Genomic DNA, 27,801 nt, shown 5'->3' with positions numbered 1-27,801 from the left:
CTCTGCGGCCTCAGCTGTCTATACTTGGTTATACGTAATTTGGATGGAAAGGCAAGGGGGTTAGTGAGCGTTGCACAAGAGCATTAAATCAATCTATATGATAATTACCAAAATCAGCTCACAATAAGGCAACCTCTCAGGCACGCATATGCCCCCTCTCGTCCGGTAGGGCAGCAACGTGGTTGACTGCCTTCTCCATGACCGTGGGAACCTGATTTGGATGAAAAACCCTTACATAGCGCAGCCCACCGCGCTCAATTTTAACAAGATAGTTGACAAGTCGCAGATAAAAGTACTAGACCTAGGTTTGAATTACCTGGCTCGGCATAGTATTGGCTCGCTACGGGATGCTTTCGTCTTGGAACCCGAAAGTTATCAATTTTCAATTCATCCAGAATGGTTAGATGGTCCGACTGCAATATCGCCAAGTTTAAGAAGAACATTATCTCTCGTAAGAATCCCAACGACGTTGCATTAGGTTTTCAGAGGGTCGTAAGGCATAACGTCTGAGAAACTTCTCCAACATCATACCGAGTCAACCCCATCCCATTTTCCGTTGGTTGGCCTCCGCTACGGGAAGACACCGCTACCTAGATATTTACAGGGCTTATTAAAAGCTACGACAAGATGGGTAACACCATGCTAAAATATTAATGATGGTGTCCATGAATTGGATCATCGCCCTCGGAGATGACCTTCTGACACTTGGCAAGGATGGCTGCTTGCCTCGATACTTCGGCTAGCGTGCCAACAACCTGCTTATTCCCATCCACGAAGCCGTATAATGCGTAAGGGATACCAACATCGTTACAGAAATCCTGTACTAGCTTTTGCGTGCGGCGGAGATTATGACGCGGAATCCTAGGGAATAAGTGGTGAATGACTTGGAACTGCAGGCCGCCGTGGAAAAAGTCCAACCATTGGGGGCATTCGATGTCCATGGTCGTGCGGAGCATCTTCTGGGGAAATGATTCGTGGGGCCCCATATCAGAGGTGCTCATGGCAAAGTGGGAAAGGCAGATCTGCGCGTGGACTGGCATGGGCACCATATGGCTGATCAAGAAGAAGACAAGTCGATCCGAGTTATTAGGAATCGACTTGTACAATACTCCATAGAAGTACCAGGTGATGAAACAGAGCTGTCCAGTTATCTCGAGCCAGCCGTGCCACCAAGCAGGTCCTTTCTTAGGGCCTCTGCGAGCAAGCAAAAAGTCCCAGGATAGGCGGTAGAGGTTCAAGCGTCCAAAGAGGAGAAGTATGTAGTAAGTGTAAGGTTGAATTTTGAGCATGAATTTTGCTACGGCATCGTATTCCATTACGCGGTCGTAGAAAGTGGAACGCATCGATGTGAAGAACCGGTGAGACACGGCCATGAACGGCATATGTTCGATGTCCGGGTCATGCTCCGGTGCATTTGTAACGATGTGATGCACGTTATGGTTCCGCTTCCACCATCCTATTGAGAGACCACCGAAGAAGTCAGCAACGATGATGCCGATAACCGTGTCCGTGTGGAACCCATGGGTAATACCCATGTGGCCAGCATCGTGAGCCGTGAAAACGAGCTGATGCCAGAATGCGCCTAGACAGATGGCACTCGCAACGTACCAACCCCAATGCAAGAAGAGGAAGGTGAGGCTGAATAGGATTGAATATCGTGTGACCTCAATTGCATACGCCCAATAATTGCATTTATAAAGATCTTCGGCCTTGATTCGCTCGCCAAGTTCGCGATACTTGGCCACGATGGCATCCTGGGTATCAAAATCCAGGGAGGGATACTTTTCCAGGTCTAGAGTCGTTTTCTCCCTGGTAATGGTGTCAAGGTATGACATGCCATCATCATCAGGTTCCACCGAAGATACCGAAGATGTAGATGAAGATTTGGGTACTGATCCGTCAACGCCACGTCGCTTTCGGATCACGGCTTCTGCGCTGTCATCGAATACCGGGGAAGGCTCCCGGGAACTTGGGCTACTCGACACACCGGTAGAAATGACGTCCCCTTCCTCAACCTCGTCCTCAACATCGTCGCCGTCTAACAATGGTCTGAATTTACCGCCTTGGACAGGGGGGATGAAGTTGGTCCACCTTCCTTCAATTCTACCAATTCGATAACGTTTCATCTGCTCTCTTGTTTCGGAGGAATGGAGACTATAGTAACAAGACATGTTAGACAGATGATCCTAATGCAATGCACGTATAAGGTTATACAGGTGAGGGCAGCACTAACGCAGTGACTTCGTCGGTAGCATCTCGACCAACCATGTGTAGGATCGCCTTGTCACCACCTGGGTGGTACGGAAGCCATGGATCGGCCTTGAATACATATTGGTTGGCAATGAAGATGCGTCGTCCATCTGCAATTAAACCTTCGATCTGCCTTCTCGACAGTACTGGGTATTCCTTTTCGGCCATTGTCGTCTACCAACCTCTTTAGGCTCTTAGGTAGGTAAAGAAAAGGGACGCAAAAGGTCTAGCTTGATGTTCGGGTGACAGTTTCACGCAACCATTTCAATATATCGCGAAAAGGAGGGTATATGGAACTAAGAGGGGTTGTACAAGAGATTAGGCACGTTTTATCGGAAAAAGAATTAAAACCAATTGACATTAAAATGTTAAAGTTTAAGGTACGCCCCTTGTCAAGAGAATCTTGGGGTCTAGGCAGTCTCGGATGAAGAGCTTTGGGAGCTAAGGAAGAGCGGTGGGAACCGAAAAATGGGGTTTAACTCACCGTAATTCTCCACACGTTCCGTTTGGGTTAATCCCTTGATGGCCCTAGCCAATGAAATAAGTCAATTGAGCCACGACACTTTCTCCACTACCCCACCTTTCCAACTACAAATCCAACCCTAGCAAAAATATTAAGAATTACATATCTTCTAATTATCACTTGTTAACTAACTAACTAACTAATCTAACATACATAACAGTATAACACACATCACATAAGGTATGCAATTGTGAGGGCAATCAAAAAGGTATTAATAATTAGTTAAAGATTCAAACGACTACCTAATACTATAAGAAATCCTTATCATCAATGCACATCCAACTGATCCAACAATTATAAAAGCTAGGTTCCGAGCTCTCAACTACATAGCTAGCTCACATGTAACTGCATGGGACGGCTTGCAAATCATATCCTTGCAGTCGTATGACGCACAAGCACGCTAGATTCCGAAGCAATAGAATATCTTTCCATAACTTAAACTCCTCGAATCAGAGGATTTCTTTAAAAAATCGATCAGTCATTTATAAGAGTCCTTATTAAGCTGCAGTATTATATCATCTTAACGTCGAGAGTAACTAATGTCGAGGTCGTATCCCTCTAAATAGCTTCACCGGTGTTACATCAATTAAAAAACGATATGTATAGCACCCTGTACCCAAAATACTCAACAGGTCATGATCATCCGAGCCAATTTGAAATACAATTTCCCATTTTGATTGACTAGTTAAGTCTTAGTTCATTCAATCGAGCCATCTATATATTGGCAACGGTAGAGATATTTTATCTTGGCAACAGGATAGCATTACAAGGCCCATTTTCAAAAACAAAATAATAATAAAAATAAAAAGGGGGGAGAACGTTTAAGGATAAGATACCTGCGGATTGCTTCGTAGTCTATATTATCAATAGACAGAACATGGAAGCCCCCGTCTATGCTGTAAAGCTTCCCAAATGGTGTGATATATGAGACCTTTGAAATCAGCCACATTAGAATAACCACAATGTGAATTTCGAGTTTCGAGTTCTCCTGCTGGGTATTCACTCATGGACTTCCTCCTCCCGCTAGCCTTGATAACCGTGACCCTGCTGAATACCTACATACTATAGACTTCTTTGCTTTCTACCTCTTTCACCGAACAGGAAAGTACAGACTGCCAAGCTGGCAAATGTATAATCAACCCCCTTATACTATTATATCAAAAAGGGGACTTTATAGACATAGCAACTAGTAAGCACATCACAGCCATGGCCTTAACAGCATAATAACCACATATTACACCAACCGACGTAGTCAATAGTAACGTCGTAAATGTACATGCAGCCTTACATGTGCTACACCAGGCGATCGAATAGAATACCCTATTCCAGTCAAGTTTCTTATTATGTTAGATGCTATATCTCGACAAGAATCAAGAAACCAAGTTACATTCCGGAAAATGCCTTGGCGTATCCCCCCATGAAGGAGGGCTCGAGTTACAATGTCGGACTCGCGAACCGGATCCCGCGTCGCGACATATCGGGGGTTTCCGATAGGGAGAAGAATGGTGGCAAAGAACGAGGAGGCAGAAACCGAAAATGAAAATGAAACTAAATAAAATAAAAGCTATATGGTTTTAGAGACTTCGTCCAAGACCGTGGCCAAGGATATACGACTGAGTATTACCTCCGCAGGATCACATGCCGTGAATATATCCCTTGATATACGTAGATGTCAACGGGTTTGTGCAGAGCCACCAAGAAATTATACACCCAGTGCCGTGTTTGCCGTGGCCAGGTCAGTAATTATGCCAGCCAATGCGGCTTCCGCAATGACGTACGGAGAAATACCAACCTCAAAATAAGAACTATGAAATGGGTATCTACCCAGCGTAAGGGTGAAGTGTACGTACGCAGAAGATGACCTTGATAAAGAAGATGACAAGGTACATATCCCAAAGATAATCGTCTGGTCCTAACACGCCATCATCCAAACCAGCCCAAGCAGAAATCTTTTACACGAACAAGATGTACCTTCAAACGCCACCACAAAATCCAACATAATGCGTAGAATTGATGAAAAAATATATATAGATGGAGACGAAATCAAATTATGTTTATATAGGCCTAGATATATTCGTATTCCAACTGATTCCCATATCCATATCCGTCCTTTGCCCCCGCCCTATTGTCGTAGTCCGAACCATATCCTCAGATCTCCTTCCATACCGGATGATATTGAAAAGTGTTTCTATCCTGACTAGAGATTCTTTAAAAAAAGAAATGAAAAACAGAAAAAACGCGTGTGCGTATTGCCGTCTTAGTGTTGAGCTGCTTCTCAAAAGCGCTTATGGAAGACGTTTAGTCTCAAGACTATACTGAAAGTATGTTTGATGAAGGCAACTGCTCAAACATACTGCGACCGCTTCCCATGCCGACTCCCAATATTACTGATACTATCGCTCGGTGCTACACTCCCCGCATCATCATCATCCCAGACTACATAACCGCTGCCAGCATGGCTCTCCGGACGCTTCACACTCCGTGATCTATTACCTCCAGACCCTTTAGCCGAATACCGAGTTCCGGCTTTAGACTGAGGTCGCGGGGGGGAGGTCCGTGTGCCGCGAATCGTGCCGGCCGATTTGTCGGTGCGAGCCGAGACGTACGTCTCGGTCTCTGCCTCACGCGGCCGCGATGACGCAGATGTGTGCTTGGAACTGACGTACGTGCGCCAGTCCGACTCCGAGTCGGGCGAGTGTCGCGAGCTCGCATGGCCGCGGGAGTCGGGGGCAGGGGCGTGTCTGGACCGGCCTGTGTTACTGCGATACTCTGATTCCATTGGTCGCCTCTCGCTGTATTTCGATCCGGCATCACCTCTGTGCTCATGCTCGTCTACCATCAGGGAGCGTCTAGACGAGGATGCCTCGCTGCGGCCGCGCGACCGACTCCTGGTAGTGTAATGGCTTGAGTAACGACTGGCACGGTCGTCCATGTCTTCGATCGCTCTGCCTCGCGGACCACCAGCCTTCGAGTGACCACCATTGTAGCTGCTGGGAGGGTAGTATCGGGGCCGGTTCGGAGACTGGTCCGGGTATGTAGACCGTCTAGTAAAGGGCGGCATATCATGACCCTGGAACGCAATAGGCTCTTGCTCTTGCTCTTGCTTGTTCATTATCGAGTTATAGGTTAGCGCGCCACCGACAGCAGCGCCCACCGCCAGACCGAAGACGGCACCCAGGACGGTGGTAGTATTCAATCCTTTTGGGGCCTCCTCGGGTGGGGTCTCGATAGTTGATGATGATGTCGTAACACTTTGTCGCGCCATGGTATAGGACTCGCCGCTAGAAGCGCGGCTACCCACCGTGGTGCTAGGCCCACTGGATCCGGCGATAGACCGTGGTAAAGGAACCAGGGGAGCGCCAACATCTAGAGTCCAGTCGAGGACACGGCTGCTTTCCTGGGTAGAAGAGGATTGAGACCGGCTTACCGTCGAGCCTGCACGGCTCGAGGCATACTTCTTGGAAGAATTAGCATGGACGACCTCCATGATGTTTCCGTCAAAATCGCCGATGATAGCGCGGCTCTCTTCGTCTGGATCCGAGTTCTGTACACGCAAATAGTTGACGCTGTAGTTGCCGTCCTTTAGTTTAGGATTCGAACGCAAGGCAGCTCCGTGGAAAGCAGCAACGGCCGAGGGTGATCCCGCCGAAAGGACGAGGCGACAGGGTTGCACAAATTGTGAGTCCGAGTTGGTATTCTGCTTCACTTCGAAGACTGGTTCGGGGGAAGATGAAGAACTATCGCCAAACACTATTGAAGTGGGAGTGGAAGATATATAACGGAGACCGAGGGGTTGAGCCACAGCGGCGTAGAACGAAGCCGAGGGGGCTAGGTCTTTGACTTGGACAAATGGTAGGACGTGCATATCTCCAGGAGCTACTAGTCCGTGACAAATTACCAGATAAAGTGGAATGAGACGTTGAAACGACTAGGTAGTCGAAGCTGAGTGACTCAGAACACAACTGGCTCTTGTGATAGCAGTATGCACGAATACTGATCGAGAAGATGGAAAAGTGTTGCAAGGGAGATGCAGCTAACCAGCCAGCAGCGATGTGGAGCACACCCGAAGATATGAGCAACGAATAGTAAGGTAGAAATCGTAAAATCGAAAAGCCGAAAGTAGTATAATAGGTGGGACAAGGTGGAAACGAAGAGTGTTGTCGATATTCCAATCTAAGCGTATAGGCGTCTTGATATGCAAGCCAAGTATAGCGTGTTTTAAAGTCAAGAGGGGAATTTTATAAGTAAAAATTATTGAGCTGATAGAACTCGAGGTTTATTATATATTTCAACTCCGGTCTAATAAGATTAATGATTAGAATTAGAACGATGATGAACGAAAAGAAGTTGAGAAACGAGCAAATTTATGAGTAGAAATATACCAACCTCGATACCCATCTGTATCATGGCGGAAATATCCATGTGAGAGCCGCCAATAGACGAGCTTCTCCCAAAAAGACGATAGTTAGGTACCGATGCAGGAGACATCTTGACCTGTCTTTCAGAATTTTCCGGAAGGTGATCCACCCCCCAAATAATCCGATGCAACTGGATACCTGAGTTAGTCTAGTTGCGTCTATCTCACTCATTTATACACGTGTATTATGATAGATTGAATGATGAACAACCTGGCGGGGTTTTCGTAGTGGCAAGACGAATATCCACCATAGCTGCATCTGCACGATAGCCCATGAAAAAGATTCACGATCCATGGTTATTGATGTCGTAAAGATATAACTCAGCTGAACCATGAAAGATACGAGATGGATGGCTTGAGTCCGAATGGCACATGCTGGCCTTTACAATGATGTTGTAATGCAGATAGCAAGCAGGCTGCTTGAAGTGACTATCGTTTTTATGATTTTTTTTGGCGGGAAAATCTAAAAATGTCTACTGTGGCAGCGGTGGAAGAGCTGCCACGTTAGATTTGTGCCCTATATTGAATCCCCTTCCGACACGAGCTGAACTTGAAATATATAATAGCTACCAGCATTAGATAGAGCTTCTGCAAGCAAACAGTAGTATCTTGATAGTACCCCAGTAAATAGGTATCCAAATATGAATAGCTGATTGGACTAATAAGTCTTATGAAGTTGGTCGAGGGGAATGTAGACTTGCAGCAATGTGGAATAATTTAGTGGAACAGTTTAAGTGGAATAACTTGCGTAGAAAGATAAAAGAGGTTAAGTGACTAACCCCTCTCCGCGGACCAAACAGAATAGCACTTGCCCTACTAAACTACTCCAAACTCTTAACCCAGACTCTCTACAACCCCATTCGATTTTTAGAGTTTCTATGATTAGTTACAATTACACATCGTGGAACTTGACAACACAATGTCTAGTACACTCATGTACAGACCTGCGTCGTGTGAGGTGGATAGGTACACGTAAGGACTAGAGAAATCAATTCTTAATAGGCATTCCCAGTTTGACCTTGGTTATTAATTGCATGGTTCTGAAACTAGGTTCCTATGGGGTAGGTATACATAGACACATGATTGGAGATTATGTAGGTCTAGTATTACATCCCCCCATTTCCTTGCCGAAGATTCGTAGATTCGCAAGCACTGACCGAGACCGACATCAAAATGGCTAGATGTGATCGACGCATAATAATGCCATCTCCCCAGACGCAGACTTAACCATAAGATCTTCATCTTGCACCCCAATACATACATATCCATCTTCCAACCAAGCACCACCAGACTAAGGTATCCAATGCCTACCTAGAAGTAGATCAATAGTGAAGGGGATTATAAAGGGACGCTGCCTCATCGAACCGGTACCTCCACCCTGCCTACTTTTATCGCTGACGCCGATGTCCGTTCCTAGAAGCGGATGGCCTAACAGCAGATGCTCCAATACCCAGCTCACTCTTCCGCAGCTTAATCCGCATGAACTCATCTGATAGGCACAGCGTAAAGCTGACGTATTGTTCTGTTACAAATATTAGGTCCGCTCTCAGCTAAGCCGTGAGAACCTCGTAAAAGGCGGGCCGTACGTCTAATGACTTTGGCCCCAAGCACTTGTCTTGTCCCGCAGTCGGCACGAATCCTGGCATCGGACTAGGGAGGTGAGCTAGCATAAGGGGGAATTTGTTATAAAAAAAAAGGGAAACAAAGAAAGAGGGCTGTGGGCCAAGTTGAAGTGGCCCACATAAGACGGCGAAAACGTCTTGGATCTCATGTTGAACGCCTGATGTTTTGGTTGCAAAAACAGAGACTGAACAAAACCCGTAGACCCAAGCTCCGGGGATACCTGCGTCTGCCACCATGTTGTATGGCGGGTTTCGCAAGGCACACCCGCTTTATCATTCATACCTAATACGTTCCACTACCTACCCTCCTCTTACATTCCCCTTTTCCTCCTCGAGGGGCTCAGCTTAGGAGACTATCTTAGAGGATGTCCCAGACGTCCTCGGCAGCGTGGCAAAACTTGCTGCATGCAACACTAGCTGAAAGGCTGTATTGGCTAATTGAGATCTTCTCATCTACATACTCGTCGGCAAAGTTGTCTGGACCTTTGGCCATAGCACCCACGAAAACACATATGCTTTCCTTCGGTCCGAGCGTTTGGATGTAATCTCGTACGCGCACGGTGGCCGAGTCAAAGCTTAGCGTGATCTTGCGGCAATTGGGTGGAAGATGGTCCGTAATCGGGTTCTGGATGACTCGAAGGAGCTTCTCTTGCGAATTGGTCGAGCGGATGGATAGGCGATGGAGCAGCTGAACCATCAAACCGGCAAATCGCTTGAATGTTCGGGGAATGCGGACAGTAGGCGATACCTCGATGAGGACACCCTTTGCAGTTTGTATGTATATTTGCAGCTTGCCCGCTTTGTTGATGGGCGAATCCAAAAGGGTAAGGAGACACTATATCAGTGGAACACAATGTCAGCATGTTGAATGCCAACCTAAGACTAATGACTTGTTGAAAAGTAAGCAAAATATAGTTCTGTAGCGTACCTGATGTGTAATATCAGGTCGGGCGTCGCTGATGTCTCTGTTCATCTTGCGCATCACTCCTATGTGTTCATCGCTGTTAAGAAGCGAATATTTATCCTCCCGCTGCATACCGGCACGGCCAGCACCGTTACCGTGGGAGGCCTTGTATGTCTCTAGACTGGCATTGGATAAGACTACTATAAGTCTCTGGCTGTCCTTGTCATTGGAGGCTATGGGTACATGTTGTTCGGCGACAAGCTGGGGGAGAGCTGGAGGAGGTAGAGATTGGGTGCCTGCGGAAGTAGCCATTGATGTTAGAAAAGTTGTCTAGAATTGTGGATGGGCAGAGAAAAATAGAGGATTGAGTTTGCAGATGTATGGACTTCAGAGGGGCTTTGATGCGGTCAAAGGGTGTCTTTAGTCCAATATATCATAGTGGTGTGGACAAGTGGACAAGTCGCAAAGTACAAGCGTGCGGCTGAGTTGAGGGCACAGCTCGGACCAACCTATATGCAATAGGTGGAATTGTTCCCGTCTCTTGCCTTTTACTTAGACATAATGGAAGGGAGTAGAAAAGCAATTGCCAAACTTACGAGGTCGCTTCCCAGCGCGATATTCTACTGTGGAAGGCATGGTCGATTTGTAGAGTAATAATACGGGATGATAAAGTTCTTAGCAGAGTTTGTTAATGCAAGAGCAATATAGCATATAGTGAATGTAGTGATTAGTAGTAACAAATAATTATGTTTCGTGAGAAAGTTGTATAAAGCTAAGAGTGAAAGGTAGTCGACGGGACGGGAGAATTGAAGTGAAGAAATTGTTAAAAAGGATTCGGGTTAAGCTACGGATGTGGGGAGGATTTTTGTTTGTACATATCGAGTCCGGTAAGGCGACTACGACTTCCCTGCGTTCTTGGCTACCCTTGAACCCCACCGGTATAAAGGATTGCGATGCAGTGGCTTCCTGTTTGCCCCGCTACAGATACTACCCACTATGCCACTCGCAATTGCCCTTGCTGAAAGCTTAAAGGTACAGCACGTTTTTCTAAAAAGACAGTACATTTATCCGGGGATATCGCACAATATGAACGCATACCTAAGCGAGTCTCATCAGTGTCCATATCTTAGTCGAAGACGACTTAGATACCTCTTACATTGATATACCTATGTACATACTAAGACACGCTAAAAGAAAAAGCAAACTCCCCTTACTGCTAGTTATGCACTAATATGTAAACGTGTTTGCAATGATAAGTTCCGATTATGTAAATTACCGTTCTTTTGAACATTGTTAACGTGTTTCTAACTTATGGCCTACCATTATCAAGTTTATACTCCCGACCATTCCGGCCTGGAATCGGGATACGTAGCTGGCATCATGTGCTGGATCCAGTTACCAACCAGAACTTCATCGGTGTACGGGTTCCACTAGAAATAGCGATGCAAGCCATCGGCTCTACCCCCGAGCCCGACCTCCGACTCCGTAATTTTCTTTACTCCAACATCCATACATATTATCTTTAAAATCCACTAACTAAAAGCAAAGCGGAAAGGTAACGAATAAACGTTATAATACATCCAGCCGTTATCGCAAAAAAGAAGCGAGCTTGCATCTTTCGAAACGATCTGTCAGATTCGAAGGAATATAGAAGTGCTTATTGCTTAACCCGTAGTCATAACCGATGGAATGGTGAGCCTTACTCAGCCTGCGCCCCGGTTCCTACGAATAAAGCTTCAAGCCTTTCGGAGAAACTCAACCGGCTATCTGCAGTTAGAACTTTCTGCAGGTGATACAAGTCCCGTCGCGGGGAAGCTTTCTAATTTCTTGGGGTGCAAGAAAGGTCTGAGCTCCAGCAATCAAATCATACCAATAGTGCCACATAATCTGGGCGTTACAACTATATGTCTTTTCCAGTATGAAAAAGCTATCAAATATGGTAGCATCGAGATAGGTATATGCTCTCACGCGAGGTGGCTAGCTCCAAGGGTTTTAAATTATACTAAAATAGCTTCTCTACGCTTCGTACTAGACTAGGAAGGGATGAGTATGCCCTGACAGTATAGTTGACTAAGCGGTGAGCATGGCCATGTAGATATTAGCATGTAGATATTAGCATGTAGATATTAGGCGCTAAGAGCTAATAGTATAGAGGATCCTGTATAGGAAAGATAGTCGAAAGTTATCCCGAATATACGTGTAATATACATGTAAGCTGACATACCCCGGGTTTACTGCTTCGGCCGAGAATAATCCTTGCATGATACAAAAGTCAACCGACAGTTTACCGCTGTATTGTATATATTTTATGCAAACCTGGCTCGGAACTTTCCCGAATAAGACCAGCATGCCCGAGCGGGATATCATGACTTGATAAGCAAATGCAGATCATCTATCATACCCCAATTGGTTCTTGGGGTTTCTGAGACCGGTCCTGGACGTTTATGATAAGTATTAGCTCGTAGCGTAGATAGCTATGGTAGCTAGGTATATCTATTCACAATCCCGGATTAATAGAAAAAGGTTTAATAAGATTTTAATAAGAGTAATCTTAAGACGATATCACTAGCTAGTACGTGATAAGCCTACTCAAGATACTACTTACGTATGTGGCATTCTCCATCAAAGTGTCATTATATTGAAAGATTATTGAATCATAACCAACTAAACTCCGTCCAGAGGCTTAACATCACAATCTACATCACAAGAATCTACTGATGTGACATTGCATAGGCATTTAATACCTTATCTATCCTTAAGCACCCAAGAAGCCAGTAAATACATATGGGAGTCCACCGCCACCCAAGAGATTTCATATGTATTATGACTACTTGAAAAGACGAAGATATATTGTGGATATTAAGAGTGTAATTGCCAAATACTGCGGTCTATGGAATCTCTTTTAAATAACTATGTAGCTTAGGATTACTAGTGTTGGCTCTCGCCTTTCCGCACTTAAAGAGCACCTATTGATCAATTGTCAAGGAAACGGGCAAGATTAAAAATAGTCACCAAGTCAACAAGGGGGTTATTCAGGTCTTGAAAATTACTAGAAAATGTATAAATTTAGTTGTATCTGAAAATACTTTTCAAATACGTGAAAAGCCGTGTTATTTAGAAATATATCAGGTTAATCTTTAATTAAGTCGAAGCACCGTTACTGGGGCCACCCTAATGGGGACCACCCATTTCCCATACAAAATCAACAAAATCACCTATTCATAATTCATCCAAGAAAATAGCTAAAAATATCCAGTCTTTATTTTCTAATTCCTTACTACTATAATAGCCTATATGATCTTTTCCAATTTTTTGTTATGACCATTTTGTGGTAAAATTGTAAGAAGTGTTGTTTTTGGTCATTTTTTAGCATTAAAAACTTTCAAAAATATATGGGAATTTTATATACTTTATTATAAAGGCTCATAACTTCCACAAAAAATTAGCTATACACTTGCTTTTAATATCAAAAGTTGCATTGAAAAATTCTCTATCCAATTATATAAAAAAGGGATTTTTACTATATAAATTGGCAAAGTTATAAGCATTAATGATTGTTAACAGCTATACATATAAATTTGTATGTGTATTTGTTAGTGTGTTCATTTGTAATCATTTTGCCACGAATATTGATCCAATCTTTTTTTCAAATTTTGTACACAATGACGACACTTTACTATATTTAAATATAAAGTCCTGATATTTTTACCTATTTTCTTGGATGAGTTATGAATATACGATTTTGTTGATTTTGTATGGGAAATGGGTGGTCCCCACTAGGGTGGCCCCAGTAACGGTGGTTTGACTTACGAGCTGCTTTCCTAATTAACGCTCAGCACCTTCTAATATAGAGAACATCTAGGTAGGTATTCATGGTAACGAAAAGGTACGATATGATTCGTATATGTCTGTAACTAGTATGATGTTACACGTATTAACCTTGGAAAAAAGGCACTGCAGAAAAATAGGTCAGACACAGAGATGGTTTCGGGAGTGCTTATTAGTTCTACCTATGATGAGCATCTGCAACACGTAGAGAATAGTAATAAGGGGCTCTCAGTATGCTCAGATGTATACTAGGGAAAGTTTTAAAAGTAATTAGTGGTTAAATATTATTCGAATATCTAAATGTAACTGCTTGAAAAAAATAAATTTTTTGAAAAATAATAAAAAAAGAAAAAGAAAGAGAGGGCACCTATGGGGTTCGAACCCATGATCTCTCCCAAAGTTTGCAACTTGAAGTTACCCAAAGGGAGCGAGTTTCCACTTCTCCAAGGCACCACTGCGTTATTTGGTTGTGATATCACAGATGGAAAGTAGGATATTTAACTTGCTTGTCGTTGCGCTGATACGAGATACGAGGTACCGGGCAACTAGGAAGCTATCTACAGCTGCGACGAGATGTCAAGGCCCATGCACAATCCAGGGCACTTCGATGTTAAAAAATCACGAATCACCCCGTAGACGATGGTACGTATCTACTACACTTTAATCTTCAAGCATACCCCTTTATTTATACCTATCTCAACTCAACACTTAGGAGAGTTGTATGGATGAAGGAAGACTTTAACATCGGCTATTCTATGGCTCGGGATAAGCAATCTTTCAACCCTATACATGAAAGGGTAAAGGAAAGGTTAAAGGTTTGTGCAATATCAGCCGTGCAGCTTCATCAAACAGAGAATCTTCAGAATTCGTTTGCCTTGGAGCAAAACTGACGACTAGTATTGTACCTATTCCCAGCAAGAGAAGAATTCCATAGATAAACAAAGCATTCTTAGCGTAACAACAAGAACAAGTCGTAATTCAACGATCTCAACAGTCAGCTAGGTATAACCTAGAACCCAAAAGACTAGCCAGAAGCCAATTTTTTCAACTGCGTGACTGCAACACCACCACGTTAGCCAAAGGACAAGAAAACAATAACAAAGACAAATTAAGCAACGTTAGGTACTCACGATCTCCATTAAACGTATCCGAGTCGCCCCCATACTTATACGCATCGTCAAACTGCCAAATCGTATAATACGGCCACCCTCCCGGCAACGCCCCCGGGCTCCCAGCATACCGCGCAAGCACAAGCGGATTCGTACCGACGAACGCGGCCGACCCGCCCGCGCAGCTCGACCACCACGATGGGTTCGTGTACAGCAGCGGATACCGTCCCGTCCTGCCGTGGTACGTATCGCTAAAGTCCCTGATCCACGCGACCATGGCGCTGGTCGACAGGCCCGCGCAATCACCTTCTAGGTCCAGCATCCCCGGCAGCGTGATCCCGTCGCCCGACCACCCGCCGCCGTGCGCGAGGAAGTACGTCGCTTGGGCGGCGCCGGAGGACGATCCGGGGCGCGCGAAGTGGTAGCTGCCGCGGATGAGGCCGGCTTTGGTGGCGCCGGTGTAGTGGGTGCTGAAGCTGGGGTCTTGGTAAGTGGTGCCTTCTGTAGCCTGTTTTTCACCTGGTGAGTTTCGAGGGGGATATATTTAGTTTATAGATATAGGGGGTTTAAGCTCACTTTGATGATAACGAATCGTGCCCCGGAACTATATGCTGCCCCGAAGTCTACGTTCGACTGGTAGTGAGAAATATCAAAGCCTGGGACAGCAGCGAGGGCAAGGCTGCTCAAGCTTAGACAGGTAGTAATGAAAGCCTTCATGTTCACAATGACTGATTAAGTATTTATATTCTAATGCTTGATATTTTGGAGATATGTAGACATCCGACCTGTCGCTACGGCAGGCTTTATAGTTCTTGAGACAATCCAGAGAATAGCTACAATCTACTAGACCCATAGTTATGATGAAGGATATGACATGGATAAATAGGGGTTTCGACTATTCTATTCGAGATGTAGATTTGGCAGTAGGTAGTATAATTGAGACATCGCTTGGATACTATTGGCCGTTCAGAGTTGTTTTTCTTTCAGCTCGACTTGGAAGTTGTCGATCCTACTTTATCTGGAAAAAACGCTCATGAACATTGTATCATGGCCTGGGATTTGTATATGCACGATCGTGATTCTAGTAAGTTTAGAAGAATTCCTTTCCAGCCAAATAGCTACATGAGACTACGACTTAGCGTCGTAACTACAGCTGCTTACTATATCGCCGTCCTGTCTAAGTTGAACACTTAAACTAGTGGTGTTTTAGGGTATGGAATGGTATGGTATAACATCGGGACGTACATGTACTACTTGGTTGCTCTTAAGGAGGCAGGTGGACTAATAGTTTACCCGACTCGACTAGAAGAGCTGAGGTCCTTTTGAGAGAGTACATTGTAAACCCCATCCACGCTCCTTCCGAAAATGGTAGACGTGGCGTTCATCCGGCCGTATGAATGATGAAACTGAGTGGTTAGTGATATCACTTGATTAGATTACTGACTTATTCTTGCAAGGAGACTCTGGTCGGCGAGTGGTTATCATATTGTGAAGTCGAAACCGTATAATGCTTCTGTACTGACAACAAGCTGGGTTGAAGCAACCATGTTTCAGTCACCTTCTTATTTTGACCTCTATGGTGGAAAAGCACACATAAGTGAGGTTAAATATAATATAGGGGGTGGGCATGAGATTCGGGGTATTGAACTGTCTTTATTAGACTTGTTGATCTAGTTGATTGTTTTAATTTAGCGTACGAATAGTAGCATGGGTATGTAAAAATTAGTCTCTGGTGAATGCTATCTATAATATGTTTGAGAGAGAAAAAAAGGTCAGCAGGTAATCATAGTATAGAGGTTTATTTCTGACATAAGGTATCTCCTATATGGAAGCTTCGAAGCTTTGATTCATTGTAGTTAAGGCGTTGGTTTAAACTACATGTGGATCTCGCCCTACCACCGATCCCCTATCGATAACACCCGGTGGAACCTTTTCCCTTCACAGTCCCGCCTGCATGGACCTCCAGCAGTCCTTTATCTTATCCAACCAAGTACGTACCGCCAAAAAGATTTTGGGGCATTGGTGGGATTGTGGAACGAAATAGCAGCAGCTCGACGACGACACGGCACGAACTTTGCGCCCGATACAAAAAATACCACACCAATTGGATAGCGACAACGAAAGACATCGCTAGCGGGGTTGGAGTGGAACACCAAAAAATGGCGTCTGAAGTCGCAGCCGCGGCCGTCAATGTTGTGCGGCGGGCCGGCAAGGAAATGCACGGCATCGTGGTGTCCGCCGGGCTCATGGACAAGACGGTGAAAGTCAAGCTGGGTGGTCTGCGATGGGAGCCGCGGGTGCAAAAGGTTAGTTAGTCTTGCTATATAATATTCTTTAAGTAACCCAATCAACCAATCAACCAGCCAGCTAACTCTCTTATATAGTTCTTTAAAGAACCCCGATTCAAACTAGTCCACGACCCAGCAAACTCCGTCCGCCAAGGCGATGTAATCGCCATCGAGCCCAGCTGGCGCGTCTCCCAGCACGTCCGCCACGTAGTCAAGCACATCATCGCCCCCTACGGCGCCCCTATCGAGGAACGACCCCCAGTCCCGACCCTCGAAGACCGCGTCGCTGAGCGTGCCGCCAAGCGCGCTGCGAAGGACGAGCGTCGGGCTCTGAGGCGCGAGGAGCAGGCGAGGATCGCGGCAGAGGAGAGGGAGGCGGCGCTGGAGCAGAAGAGGAAAAGATTAGAGGAAAAGGAGAGGCAGAGGCTAAAAGGGACCGAGACGAGCTTGAGCGATGTCGACTGAAATGAATGGGAGAAGGGAGGAGGGGGTTTATGATCTAGGGCGACAAAAGCCCGGGCTAGCTAGCTGGACAGCTACGACGATCGAACTGCGACTGTGACTGCGGAAGATAACCGCAGTGCAGTTCCACACGGTAAACCTGTATATACCGGAATCACCTACATGTAACATACCTACATATATGTACAACTACCGTTCAGTACGGCTCTAGTTTACTGCCATGTGAAAAGGAAGATGTCAGTCACATCATCGACATAAATCATATTGAACTGAAAGGATGGTCTCATCCTAGACCTAGGTATCGTATGCCAACCCGTCGCTGCCCTCACCAGAACGCCGATGTTACGTACGCATACACAGCCGACCATTTCGGTTATTTATATTTACTTCTCAAACAGACCCCCACCTTGGTTGCGACGAGTATTGATTTCACCCGCCACGCTCTCCAAATCTCCTTGCCCAGTCCTCGTACTCCCTAAGACCCTCTTTACTAACGCTTGGGCGAATATTGCGAAGACTGGCTTTGAAGTCGGCCAGTTCTATGGGCCGAATCTGGTCCATTGTCGTATGTAGGAGAGCCTCGCCGAGCGCGCGCAGGGGGCCCATTGCTGCATCCTTTGCCAATGCTGTGATATCCGAGCCAGAGAAGCCTATATGACTGAATTAGTATTGCTATTACAAATACTATATAATCGTTGGTTAATATTACCATCTGTTAGGTCTACCAGTTCCGCAATATCAGCATCCGTAAGACTATGCTTCTGCTGGCCTAGTAATGTTTTTAATTGGGTAGTCCTGGTTTCTGCCTCAGGCAATGGTATATACTGGCGCCTCACAAACCTCCGCCTTGCTGCTTCGTCGATCGCCCATGGCAGGTTGGTAGCCGCTAGCACAAGGACTCGATTCGGATCGCCTCGCTCCTTATTTGTCCCGCTATTGTTCTCGCGTCCCGCTGCGGCCCTCTGTAGATCGCTCCACTGAATGAGGAATTCGGTTTTGATCCTTCTCGTAGCTTCGTGCTCTCCAGACCCGGACCGTTGCGAGAGAAGCGAGTCTATCTCGTCTACAAATATGATACTTGGTGCCATCATCTTGGCCAATCCAAATAACGCACGAACGAGCTTCTCAGACTCGCCAAGGTATTTGCTTGTTAGACTACTCGCCGAGATAGAGAAGAAAGTAGACTTTGACTCTGTCGCGACGGCACGAGCCAGCATCGTCTTCCCCGTCCCCGGAGGTCCAAAAAGTAGCATGCCCCTAGCTGGTTCGCGAAGGCCCATGAATAGGTCTGGTCGTAAAAACGGGTACACCACTGCCTCCCTTAATGCATTTTTCGCAATTTCTAATCCGGCGACGTCGCTCCAATGGACCTCATCCCCTTGCACAACAATTTCATTGAATATTGCCTTTGCGGCTGCTTCATCTACACCTGCCGGTAAATTCTTCATTATTTCCTTTTTCGTCTTTTCCCAATCGTCTTTTGTCTTATCCCCTTCTTCGGCAGCTGAAGTTGTTGTGGACCGGTCTTCAGTATCGGACGTTACGAGAGATTCCTTCTGCTTACCCTTGTATTTCCGACGGGAAGGGCTTGCTCGAAATTGATCGTCGCTAGACGATGCTTCCTCTCTTTTCCCATCATAATTAGATATTTGTCGGCCGACTCGCTTTCTAGCGCTATTCGGTTCAAACACCTTATCATGGGTCAAAGGCTTTCTCCTTATTGAGCCACCCTTAGAACTTATTCTAGGGGTGGTTTCCAGAGACTCCAAGACTCGAGGGGTAGTATTATTTCGTTCATCGTAACTTAAGCTGCCCGTTTTCCTTGGGGTCGGTCTCCGCTCTGTTCGAATTCCTACAGAACTAGGCTCGTCTCGGTCTTGAATATTTAGAGCTCCCAAAGCACTCGATGCAGCACCGAGAGCGAGAGAGGATGGAGCAGGAGACGAGTAATCGGCTGAAACTTGCATCGAAGCTTCAGGACTTGGGCGGGATGGTATAGATGTAGAACTAGAAGCTTCGGGGGAGACTACCAGCCTTCTCGTGTGACTATCCCAATGTCTTGGAGTTGGTGCAGAACTCTTTCGCCCTTGCTCATAAGACCTTCGTGTCTCTAAAAGTCTTAACGGACTGGTTGCATCAGTAGATGTTCCCCTTTCGAGGCTACTCCAAGCCAATGTGGCAGCCTTACTGGCCCCAGGACCTTTGGTTATCTTGGCTGGTGTATGCCGGGATGACTTTGAAGACTTGTCTTGTTTACTTGTCCGTAGCGTTGTTCGCATCGTATGCTTTTCAGGACTAGGCGACCTCGATGATCTCTTTCTCTGGGTGGATACACCATAAGGGGGGAGTGAAGGTGGTGTAGCTGCCGAAGATGATAGCTCTTGGTCTAGTATCGCATTACGGAGTCCAGCAACTGCTTGCTCCGACGACTTTCTGGAAGGGAACGACGGTCGTTTAGGAAGCGGTGGTTTGGACAGTTCTGTATACGTTATGGCGGGTATTGTTCCGTCACCAATCCATCCTCTTTCCGGCGTGTTGGTGTTGGACCGTGTGCCTAGGCTTCCTTCGGTACCTATGCTCGATTGTGTAAACTGGAATGTTGGGTCCTCCTCTCGGGATATTCTAAGAGCTTCTAGCAGATCGATTCTCTCTTTGCATTGCACCTCCAATTCGCGTAAACTTTCTAGCAAAGCACGTTCTGTCTCGGATTTGGGGGAGTAGTTGCCCTGTTTCTTATTCGTTGTGCTCTGCCGTATTTGGTCGAGGGCGTTCCTCCAACATAACATCGCCTCTTTTTCATCCCCCTAGATGTAGAGTAATATAGGTAATTAGCTTGATTATATACTCGTCGACCGGCGGTGCTAAACAAAGGGGGTCTTGGCCGGCGCGTGTACATACCTGGCTCTCATAGTAGACAGCTGTCGAGCACTTTAGATAGGCTTCATCGTATGTTTTTTGGAGGCTAGAAACGCTGCTACTGGGCCACATCCTCGTCTTACGCTTGCGTATTTGTTGTTTCGTCTAGTACGAGGTAGCACGAGGGTATGTGATTCTTTAAACGATGTCGCAGACGTAAGGGATGCGGAGAGGGAAGTTTTATGATTGCATAGGATAAGACATCACAAGAATAACCTCCTAAAGCCATGTAACGGACGCGTAGGAGGTTTGATATTACAAGCGCAAGTACCTTAGAGCCGGATCCAGAAACGACGTTGAAGATCTTAAGTCCAGATTCACGGTCCGGGCCTTACATATTTTAGAATGACCCAGTGACGTCGCGTCGTGGTTCTTAGTGGGGGTTGATGACCCAAACCGGTGTGGCTCAGGAGCTTTATATAGTGGGGCATCACTAATATAGATACAAGCTACATACTCCTATTACCTTTTCTCCTATGTAGATGTACGTGTGTACTATCAAACCACACCCCTTTTCATCTTGGTTCACTAAACTCATCAACTTATAGATCAGATTAAAAAAGATAAAATTGATTAATCCTCCTCCTCTTCATCTTCATCCCGGGGAAGCTGTAAACCCATCATACCAAGAATGTTACCTGCAGGGCCTGCCATTCCGGCCTGACTCTTAAAGCTTTCTAGCAGATTCTTAGCGAGGTTATAGTCAACATCAACCTCGTCCTCGTCCTCACTGCTCTCTTCTTCGTTGTCAACTTTTTGTTCTAGAGTAGCTTTCCCTTTTCCCTTAGAATCACCTCCATATTTTGCTTCTATTGCTTTCGGTTTTCCGGTCCGAGGATCAAGTTTTAATGCACCATGTTCTTTTAATTCGGCTTCCATCTGAGCAGCCAATTGCCTTATGGCATCATCTTCGTCTTCTTCAATAGTAGTACCGTGTGTAGCGACGGATGTTGAGGTCCTAGAAATTTTCTCCGGATTCGTAGGCTCTACAGCGGGCAGTCCCATCATCTCCCTCATCATCTTCGAAAACTGCTCTTCGTCAAAACTGACTTCTTTATCCTCATCGTCGCTATCTTCCTCATCATCCGAGATATCATCATCTTCATCCATATCTTCCAATTCAGCACCTTCTACGCCGGCACTTTCGTCGTTCAGGAAAGCCTCAAAACGGGATACGATCTTTTTCAAATCTGCCTGCGCCGAAGGATCGCCAAATTCACCCTTTGGCCGGCTTCGAGGCCCACGGTTTCCTTGCAGCTCATCTTCGAAGTCGTCAAAGTTGATGTCTAGCCAAGACTCGTCGTCTTCTCTGTGCACATCTTCCCAAGTTTCAATGTCTTTGTTAGTCGGAAGCACCTGAGCCCCGTCTTCTTCAACATCTTCGAGTAGCATAGCAAATTCACGCGCAAGCCGATTATCTTTCGTGTCTGCGTTAGTAGTAAGCATCTCGAAGCCGCTTGTTACCTTCATGCCCATTTCCAAGCTCGCTAAATTCTTTTGATCATCATCTGCGTTAGAAATATCCTTCTCGGCAGCTTCAAATATAGCGCTCCATATCGGAGGGGGCGAGAAACGCTGAGACTTGAGCTGTGCGAAAAGTATCTTTGTGAACTTTACACTGACGGTTACAAGGTCCTCGGGGGGAAAATGTATTTTCGCAGAAGGTGACGCGAGAGGCTTCATTGCAACTGGATCCCGAAGATAAAACGCTTCGATAGCAGGGGCAATAGTAGAAGGCTTTTCGTGCAATATATAAGCAAGCTTTCTAGGTATCTTAACTAGCGAACGGTGTATCGAATCTGTGATTTGTCCAGGGTACTTCTCTAACCTGTAGAAAGCTTCGGCTTCGATGAATGCGGAATGCACTAGGGAGTTGGGGTCTGATTTAATATATCGAACAGCTTCGGTTAAGGATAACGGTCGCTTCACCCCCGAACTTGCAGCCAGGGGAAGTAGATGGAGGTTTCCACCGTGTATCCATGATCGGTTGCTATCTATCTCCGGGCTTAACCATTTTGGTAAGACGTTAGCTGCCTCGACAAGCAGAAATTCGCCATCATCGTCGAAGATTCTGACCCAAAGATTGGGAAAAGATTTGGTCAATTCTCGAAGAAGGTAGACTATGAGCCATTCATCCTCGACAGAGTCTCCGTAGTCTGTGGTCCCATGCAAGTAGACCAGATCCTGATCTCTTTCAATACGGAGTTGAAAAGAATCTCGTTGCCATATGTATTCCTTAGCAATGCTATCGCAGAGCTGTGTAGCTGCTTTTCGGATATTTTCAAGCTCCGAGAAAAGATTGCGCGATTCTAGTTTACTGTCGATAACGAATAATAAATATTCCACACAGTTTTCTGGTAGTCCCCTAGGGAACTCGTTGAATTCCCCCTCGGAGAATCCAATATTGCCTTTAGAATCCATCGACCGAGACTTAGTAGGTACTAAATGCGAGAAGATAAGAGTAAATTATTCCAATATCGTCACTCTTAGAAATGATAGAAACTTTCTGGTTAAATGCTCCTAAGGCATATGGTGTTTAGATGGCCAACAAAGACAGAAGTGACGAAGAGTCAAGTCGATAGGTGACTGGTCGATAATGCAAGGCTAATATCAGTGAAGTTAGGATACGATCATAGAAATTATGCGGGTAGAACTTGTTTAGACTCACTTATACGTTAGTTAGGTATCTATTTAAAAAATCGTTGAGTATATGAAACATCCTTCTTTGGGTGCCTAGGTACCTAGTTTTAAAGTATAATAATAAATTTAGTTGATAATCTTTCTACCCTTTTTTTCTTCTCTTGTTTGAAGCTGTCTTGATATACACCTCCACCAGGATGGTAACCGTTAGGGGCTCCACTGCCCTATACACAATCCACAAGTAGCGGCCAGGGGATTTTATATGGGAAATCCCTTAATTTTTACTTTTTATTTTTTTGTTAATTTCGAAATATACCTAAGATGTTAAGCCTCGCATAAGCTACTTATATGGGCCACCACGTATTTTCTTCATATAAATTGCCCTGTAAGTTACCTGCGGGACTTAGATGGGGCAGGATGGAGCCCCTAACGGTTACCATCCTGGCGGAGGTGTATGCTAATAGGTACGGGCACCTAATATCTGAGGTACATTAGCAAGGGTTTCGTTAAAATCCCTGCTAGGTACCTACGTATTTGAAAAAACTAAGGCAGGTGGGGGCGTGCGAAGGTTCCTTATGAGGTACATAAGTACCTGACGTACATACCTAACCTAGTGGGCACGTTACCAGGGTTCGCGCCTGACAATCGCGTCTCAATTGTCGCGTCAGGGTTCTTTATGAAATTCCATTAATTACATTTAGTTTCACACTGTCATGTAATTAGTCTATTCCGTTTGAGTCTCTCTCTCCGTTTGACCATATACCCTTTTCCCCGTTGACCGTTACCCACAATGACCTACCCTTTCTGACAATAGCAATTGTCTTACCCCGGAGGATTCGGCTTTCTTCTATGTAAAATCTAAGACGAGCCCCTCAATTCAGTTGGTACAGCCAACCTATAAAGCAAACGAAACAGTCATGTCCCCCACATCTACGAAGCGCTCTCGTCGCGCTGCATTCGACGGAGATGAAGAAGATGAAGTTACTATCGCCCAAGCTAGTTCTAGTCTGAGAAATGAATCCGTGAGTAGACAATCCCATTCTATCATATAAGTATACACCCGACGAGTTGCGATCTGACGTCTTGTATACAGCGCCGAAAGAAGATCCGAACCTCAAATGCTGGTCCGAGTAGGAAATCAGCTTGGACGCCTCATCAAGAAAGTACTTCTAGCTCTGATGAGGACGAATCGATGCAGGAGCCCGAAGAGCATCCGAGCCCACCAGCTGCAACCCAGTACGAGATGATGCGCGATGCCGGCTTTAGACATCTTGAGAATACCGATTTAGATGATCAGCGAGCAACACAACGTCTGAAGAGCCGTCCGCATATGCTTGGCGAAAATCAGGTAGCTCTCAATGCCATCATCGAAAGCATCACCTGCTTCAACTTCATGTGCCACACAAGACTGCACGTCGAACTCGGACCTCTGCTTAACTTCATAGTGGGAGAGAATGGAAGCGGCAAGAGCGCTATCCTAACAGCAATAACTCTATGCTTAGGCGGTAAAGCTAGCGCGACGAATCGTGGCGGAAGTCTACGGAGTTTCGTTAAGGAGGGTCAAGAGAATGCCGTTCTAATCGTCAAGATCAAGAACCAAGGTCCCGATGCGTACAAGCCGGAGCATTACGGGGAGTCTATAATCGTGGAGCGATATTTCAGCAAATCTGGTGCGAGTGGGTTCAAACTGAAATCCACTACCAATAGGATCATATCGACCAAGAAAGGCGATGTAGATGATGTCGTTGAGTACTACTGCCTTCAAGTCGATAACCCTCTTAATGTACTCTCTCAAGACAATGCACGCCAATTCCTTAATGCTGCTACCCCTGCCGCCAAGTACAAATACTTCGTCCAGGGTACACAGCTAGAGCAACTTGACCAGGATTACCAACTTCTTCAAGAAACGCTTGAAGCAAATGAGACAAGACTTATAGCGTTTCAGGATAATATCACCTTTCTCAAAGAGAAGAGCGAGAAGGCTGTAAAACTGAGAGACGCACTCACAAAAAGTGCGGAGATGCGAAGACAATCCAAGGTTTACTCGAACCAGTTGGCCTGGGCCCAAGTCATGGAACAGGAGGCCATTCTACAGCAGAAGGAGACCGCTATACTAGCATCCCAAGAAGAGATTAGTCGCATGGAGGCGACGATTGCCGAGAAGACAGGGATCCTTGAAAATATCGACGACAAAGTCCGAGAAGCTAATGAAACCTTGGATGTACTTCGCCAGGAAGAAGGCCAATTTAAGGAGAAAGAAGAAGAAGCGAGGGCAAACTACGAACGTGCAAGACAATCGATCGAGACAACCCATACGCAAGAGAGGGACATCCATCAGCAACTCAACAATGCTTCCCAGAAGGTCAAGGAGTACGAGAAGAAGATTCGTGAAGAAGAGCAGCGTCTAGAGGAGGTAAACGGTGGCGTCCTTGCTGAGAAACAAAAAGAATTAGATGACGCAAAACGTGCTGTAGAAGATATCAGAGAATCGCAGAGGACCCATACAGAACGCAACTCTAGTCTCTTTAGCGAACGTGATGAGGCCCAGAGGAAAGCACAAGAGTCCGAAGACCTGGTCGGACAAAAGCGACAGGAAGTTTCAGCTGCTGAATCTCGGATACGCACTCTATCCCAAAACCGCAGTGACCCGCTTGCAGGTTTCGAATCGCAAGTGCCCCAGCTTCTACGGCTTATCGAGAGCGACAGCGGATTTTCGCAGAAGCCTATTGGCCCTATAGGCACCTATGTTCAGTTAACCAAGCCCAAGTGGTCGTCAATTCTCGAGAAGATATTCGGAGCAAGCCTTAACGGGTTCGTTGTTGCAACCAAAGCCGACCAAGCTCGGTTATTTTCACATATGGAGAGATTGAAAGTCCGAAACTGTCCCATCTTCATAGGTTCAAGGACTGTGATTAATAACTTAAGGGAGCCTGATAGGAACTTTGATACAATATTGAGAGTATTGAAAATCGACGACCCGCGCGTGAGAGATCAACTAGTTATCAACCACCACATTGAGCAAACCATCTTGGTCGAACAACGAGAAGAAGCAGAGCGCGTCATGTTTGACAGACAACCGCCGGAGAATGTCGCAGCGTGTTTATCCTTTCACGACAAGAAAAGGGGTCACGGACTGCGACTTACGAGACGCGGTCAGAACATGTCTACCAGCCCGGTTACGCCTAGCAATGATCAAAAACCTCGTATGAAGACCGAGGATATAGAGTCACAGATCAATTACTTCAAAGAATCCCTTGAGCAGCTTAGGACAGAATATCGGGAGTTGGAGACGTCCAGAAGGTCCTCTCAGCAAGCGGTCCAGCGTTGTGTCCAGGCTATTTCTCAGCACAAGAGGCAAGAAACCGGATTTGAGAAAGACTTGCGTAACGCCCAGGCTCGAGTTACCCACATCGAAGAAGAGCTCGACAAGTTTGAAGGCGTCGACAACAAACTGCAAGGTTACAGGAATGACCTCCAAGAAGCTATGAATCAGAAGGATCACTACGGCAACCAGTATGGTGAGCTAGCCATGCAGAAGCGGGAGATGAATAAGGAGGTAGAGGGTATGAAAGAAGAATTCAGCAAGGTTAAATTAGCCTCTCGGGATCACAAAGCCAGGATCACCAAGGCTGAAGATAAGGTTAGGAGGTTTGAGGAGACTCGGCGCGTAGCCCTGGTCGAGAAGAATCAAGCTTACGAAAATCTTGATGTGGCGAAGGAGGGCAAAGCCGACGCAGAAAGGTCCAAGAAAAGACAAGAGGAATTAGTTGCCGACTATATACGACAGGCGAGTGATGTCGCCGCCGAGCGTGCTTACATACCTGAAGGGGAAACTGTTCGAAGCATCGAGCGCAAATTTGAGACCATCAAGGAGCAGCTGAGGAAGATCCGTAGTCAGCTCGGCGCATCAGACGAGGAAATTCAGAATCGCGCCTCACAAGCAATCCAGGAATACCGGGAAGCCAAGAGAAACCACAAGAACCTTACTTCGCTTGTGGACGAGCTGAAGAAGGCGCTGATGGATCGACTACGGAAATGGAGGACATTCCAGCGCCTTATCTCTGCACATGCCCGATGCAACTTCAACTACCTTCTTAGCGAGCGTGGCTTCAGAGGCGAGCTCTTTCTCGATCACAAGGCCAAAAGGCTTCGGGTTCAAGTCGAGCCGGATGAAACGAGGAAGAGTAGCGCAGGTCGAAACACGAAAACTCTATCTGGTGGAGAGAAGTCGTTTTCATCTATATGTCTTCTTCTTGCCATTTGGGATGCAATGGGATCTCCCTTACGATGTCTCGACGAGTTTGACGTTTTCATGGACAATGTCAATCGTGCTATTAGCACAAACATGCTGGTGAGTTCCTATGTCTTTATGAGTGGCATCATCTTGCTAATTAATACCGCAGATTACTACTGCTCGTCGCTCCGTCGGCAAACAATTCATTCTCATCACCCCTAATGCCATCGAGGGCCGTGCAAAGATTGACAAGGATGTCAAAATTATCAGGCAAGTTCCCATTCTTGAATTATCATCATGGCATGTACTGGATTTTAGAACTAACACTATATCAGGCTGACGGATCCACGACAACGGCTTCTCGCCGACCATTAATATAACTCGGCCTATCATTACGGTTATAGAAATTTCATGTAGGGTTATTACAGCACCCATCCGGCGGCTAAGGGCACTCGGTGGTTGCATCTCAGGGAATCATGGTGTTAGAGCGTTTTTGAGGTGACTTCAGGCCCTCGTGCCAGCATGGTATTGGGAGGGAAGGAAAAAAGAGTAAAGGTCCGGACGTAAACTAGTGTTGGCTTCATTGCCTTTTCGAGTATATTGTACAG

At 45.9% G+C, this 27,801-nt stretch overlaps 8 protein-coding genes across 8 annotated transcripts; 2 read left to right on the top strand and 6 right to left on the bottom strand.

Moving 5' to 3' along the window:
- Positions 1-650: 650 nt before the first annotated feature.
- Positions 651-2,418, bottom strand: GL218_03187 (Delta(8)-fatty-acid desaturase; the record flags this gene model as incomplete). The annotated part of the gene is made up of 2 exons (XM_033579736.1): positions 651-2,154; positions 2,234-2,418. The coding sequence occupies 2 exons, from the start codon at positions 2,416-2,418 to the stop codon at positions 651-653; spliced, it is 1,689 nt and encodes a 562-aa protein (XP_033436415.1).
- A 2,699-nt stretch (positions 2,419-5,117) lies between these two features.
- GL218_03186 (uncharacterized protein) lies at positions 5,118-6,638 on the bottom strand (the record flags this gene model as incomplete). The annotated part of the gene is made up of 1 exon (XM_033579735.1): positions 5,118-6,638. One exon carries the CDS (start codon positions 6,636-6,638, stop codon positions 5,118-5,120), a length of 1,521 nt encoding a protein of 506 aa, XP_033436414.1.
- A 2,532-nt stretch (positions 6,639-9,170) lies between these two features.
- GL218_03185 (Ribosomal RNA small subunit methyltransferase NEP1) lies at positions 9,171-10,352 on the bottom strand (the record flags this gene model as incomplete). Its single annotated transcript, XM_033579734.1, has 3 exons — positions 9,171-9,647; positions 9,741-10,012; positions 10,313-10,352. The coding sequence occupies 3 exons, from the start codon at positions 10,350-10,352 to the stop codon at positions 9,171-9,173; spliced, it is 789 nt and encodes a 262-aa protein (XP_033436413.1).
- A 4,216-nt stretch (positions 10,353-14,568) lies between these two features.
- GL218_03184 (N,O-diacetylmuramidase) lies at positions 14,569-15,370 on the bottom strand (the record flags this gene model as incomplete). The annotated part of the gene is made up of 3 exons (XM_033579733.1): positions 14,569-14,600; positions 14,675-15,161; positions 15,230-15,370. The coding sequence occupies 3 exons, from the start codon at positions 15,368-15,370 to the stop codon at positions 14,569-14,571; spliced, it is 660 nt and encodes a 219-aa protein (XP_033436412.1).
- A 1,442-nt stretch (positions 15,371-16,812) lies between these two features.
- GL218_03183 (putative ribosomal protein s17 protein) lies at positions 16,813-17,406 on the top strand (the record flags this gene model as incomplete). Its single annotated transcript, XM_033579732.1, has 2 exons — positions 16,813-16,959; positions 17,038-17,406. 2 exons carry the CDS (start codon positions 16,813-16,815, stop codon positions 17,404-17,406), a joined length of 516 nt encoding a protein of 171 aa, XP_033436419.1.
- A 426-nt stretch (positions 17,407-17,832) lies between these two features.
- GL218_03182 (Protein SAP1) lies at positions 17,833-20,391 on the bottom strand (the record flags this gene model as incomplete). The annotated part of the gene is made up of 3 exons (XM_033579731.1): positions 17,833-18,053; positions 18,113-20,207; positions 20,302-20,391. The coding sequence occupies 3 exons, from the start codon at positions 20,389-20,391 to the stop codon at positions 17,833-17,835; spliced, it is 2,406 nt and encodes an 801-aa protein (XP_033436418.1).
- A 501-nt stretch (positions 20,392-20,892) lies between these two features.
- GL218_03181 (Protein SGT1 like protein) lies at positions 20,893-22,740 on the bottom strand (the record flags this gene model as incomplete). The annotated part of the gene is made up of 1 exon (XM_033579730.1): positions 20,893-22,740. The coding sequence occupies one exon, from the start codon at positions 22,738-22,740 to the stop codon at positions 20,893-20,895; it is 1,848 nt and encodes a 615-aa protein (XP_033436417.1).
- A 1,136-nt stretch (positions 22,741-23,876) lies between these two features.
- On the top strand, positions 23,877-27,568 carry GL218_03180 (Structural maintenance of chromosomes protein 6; the record flags this gene model as incomplete). The annotated part of the gene is made up of 4 exons (XM_033579729.1): positions 23,877-23,981; positions 24,053-27,310; positions 27,363-27,463; positions 27,529-27,568. 4 exons carry the CDS (start codon positions 23,877-23,879, stop codon positions 27,566-27,568), a joined length of 3,504 nt encoding a protein of 1,167 aa, XP_033436416.1.
- Between the last annotated feature and the right edge of the window lie 233 nt (positions 27,569-27,801).

Source organism: Daldinia childiae, assembly GCF_008694065.1.
Source record: "Daldinia childiae strain JS-1345 chromosome Unknown Scaffold3, whole genome shotgun sequence".
Classification (NCBI taxonomy): domain Eukaryota; kingdom Fungi; phylum Ascomycota; class Sordariomycetes; order Xylariales; family Hypoxylaceae; genus Daldinia; species Daldinia childiae.
The sequence above is the reverse complement of the archived record's forward strand: the minus strand, read 5'-3'. Positions and strand labels throughout refer to the sequence as shown.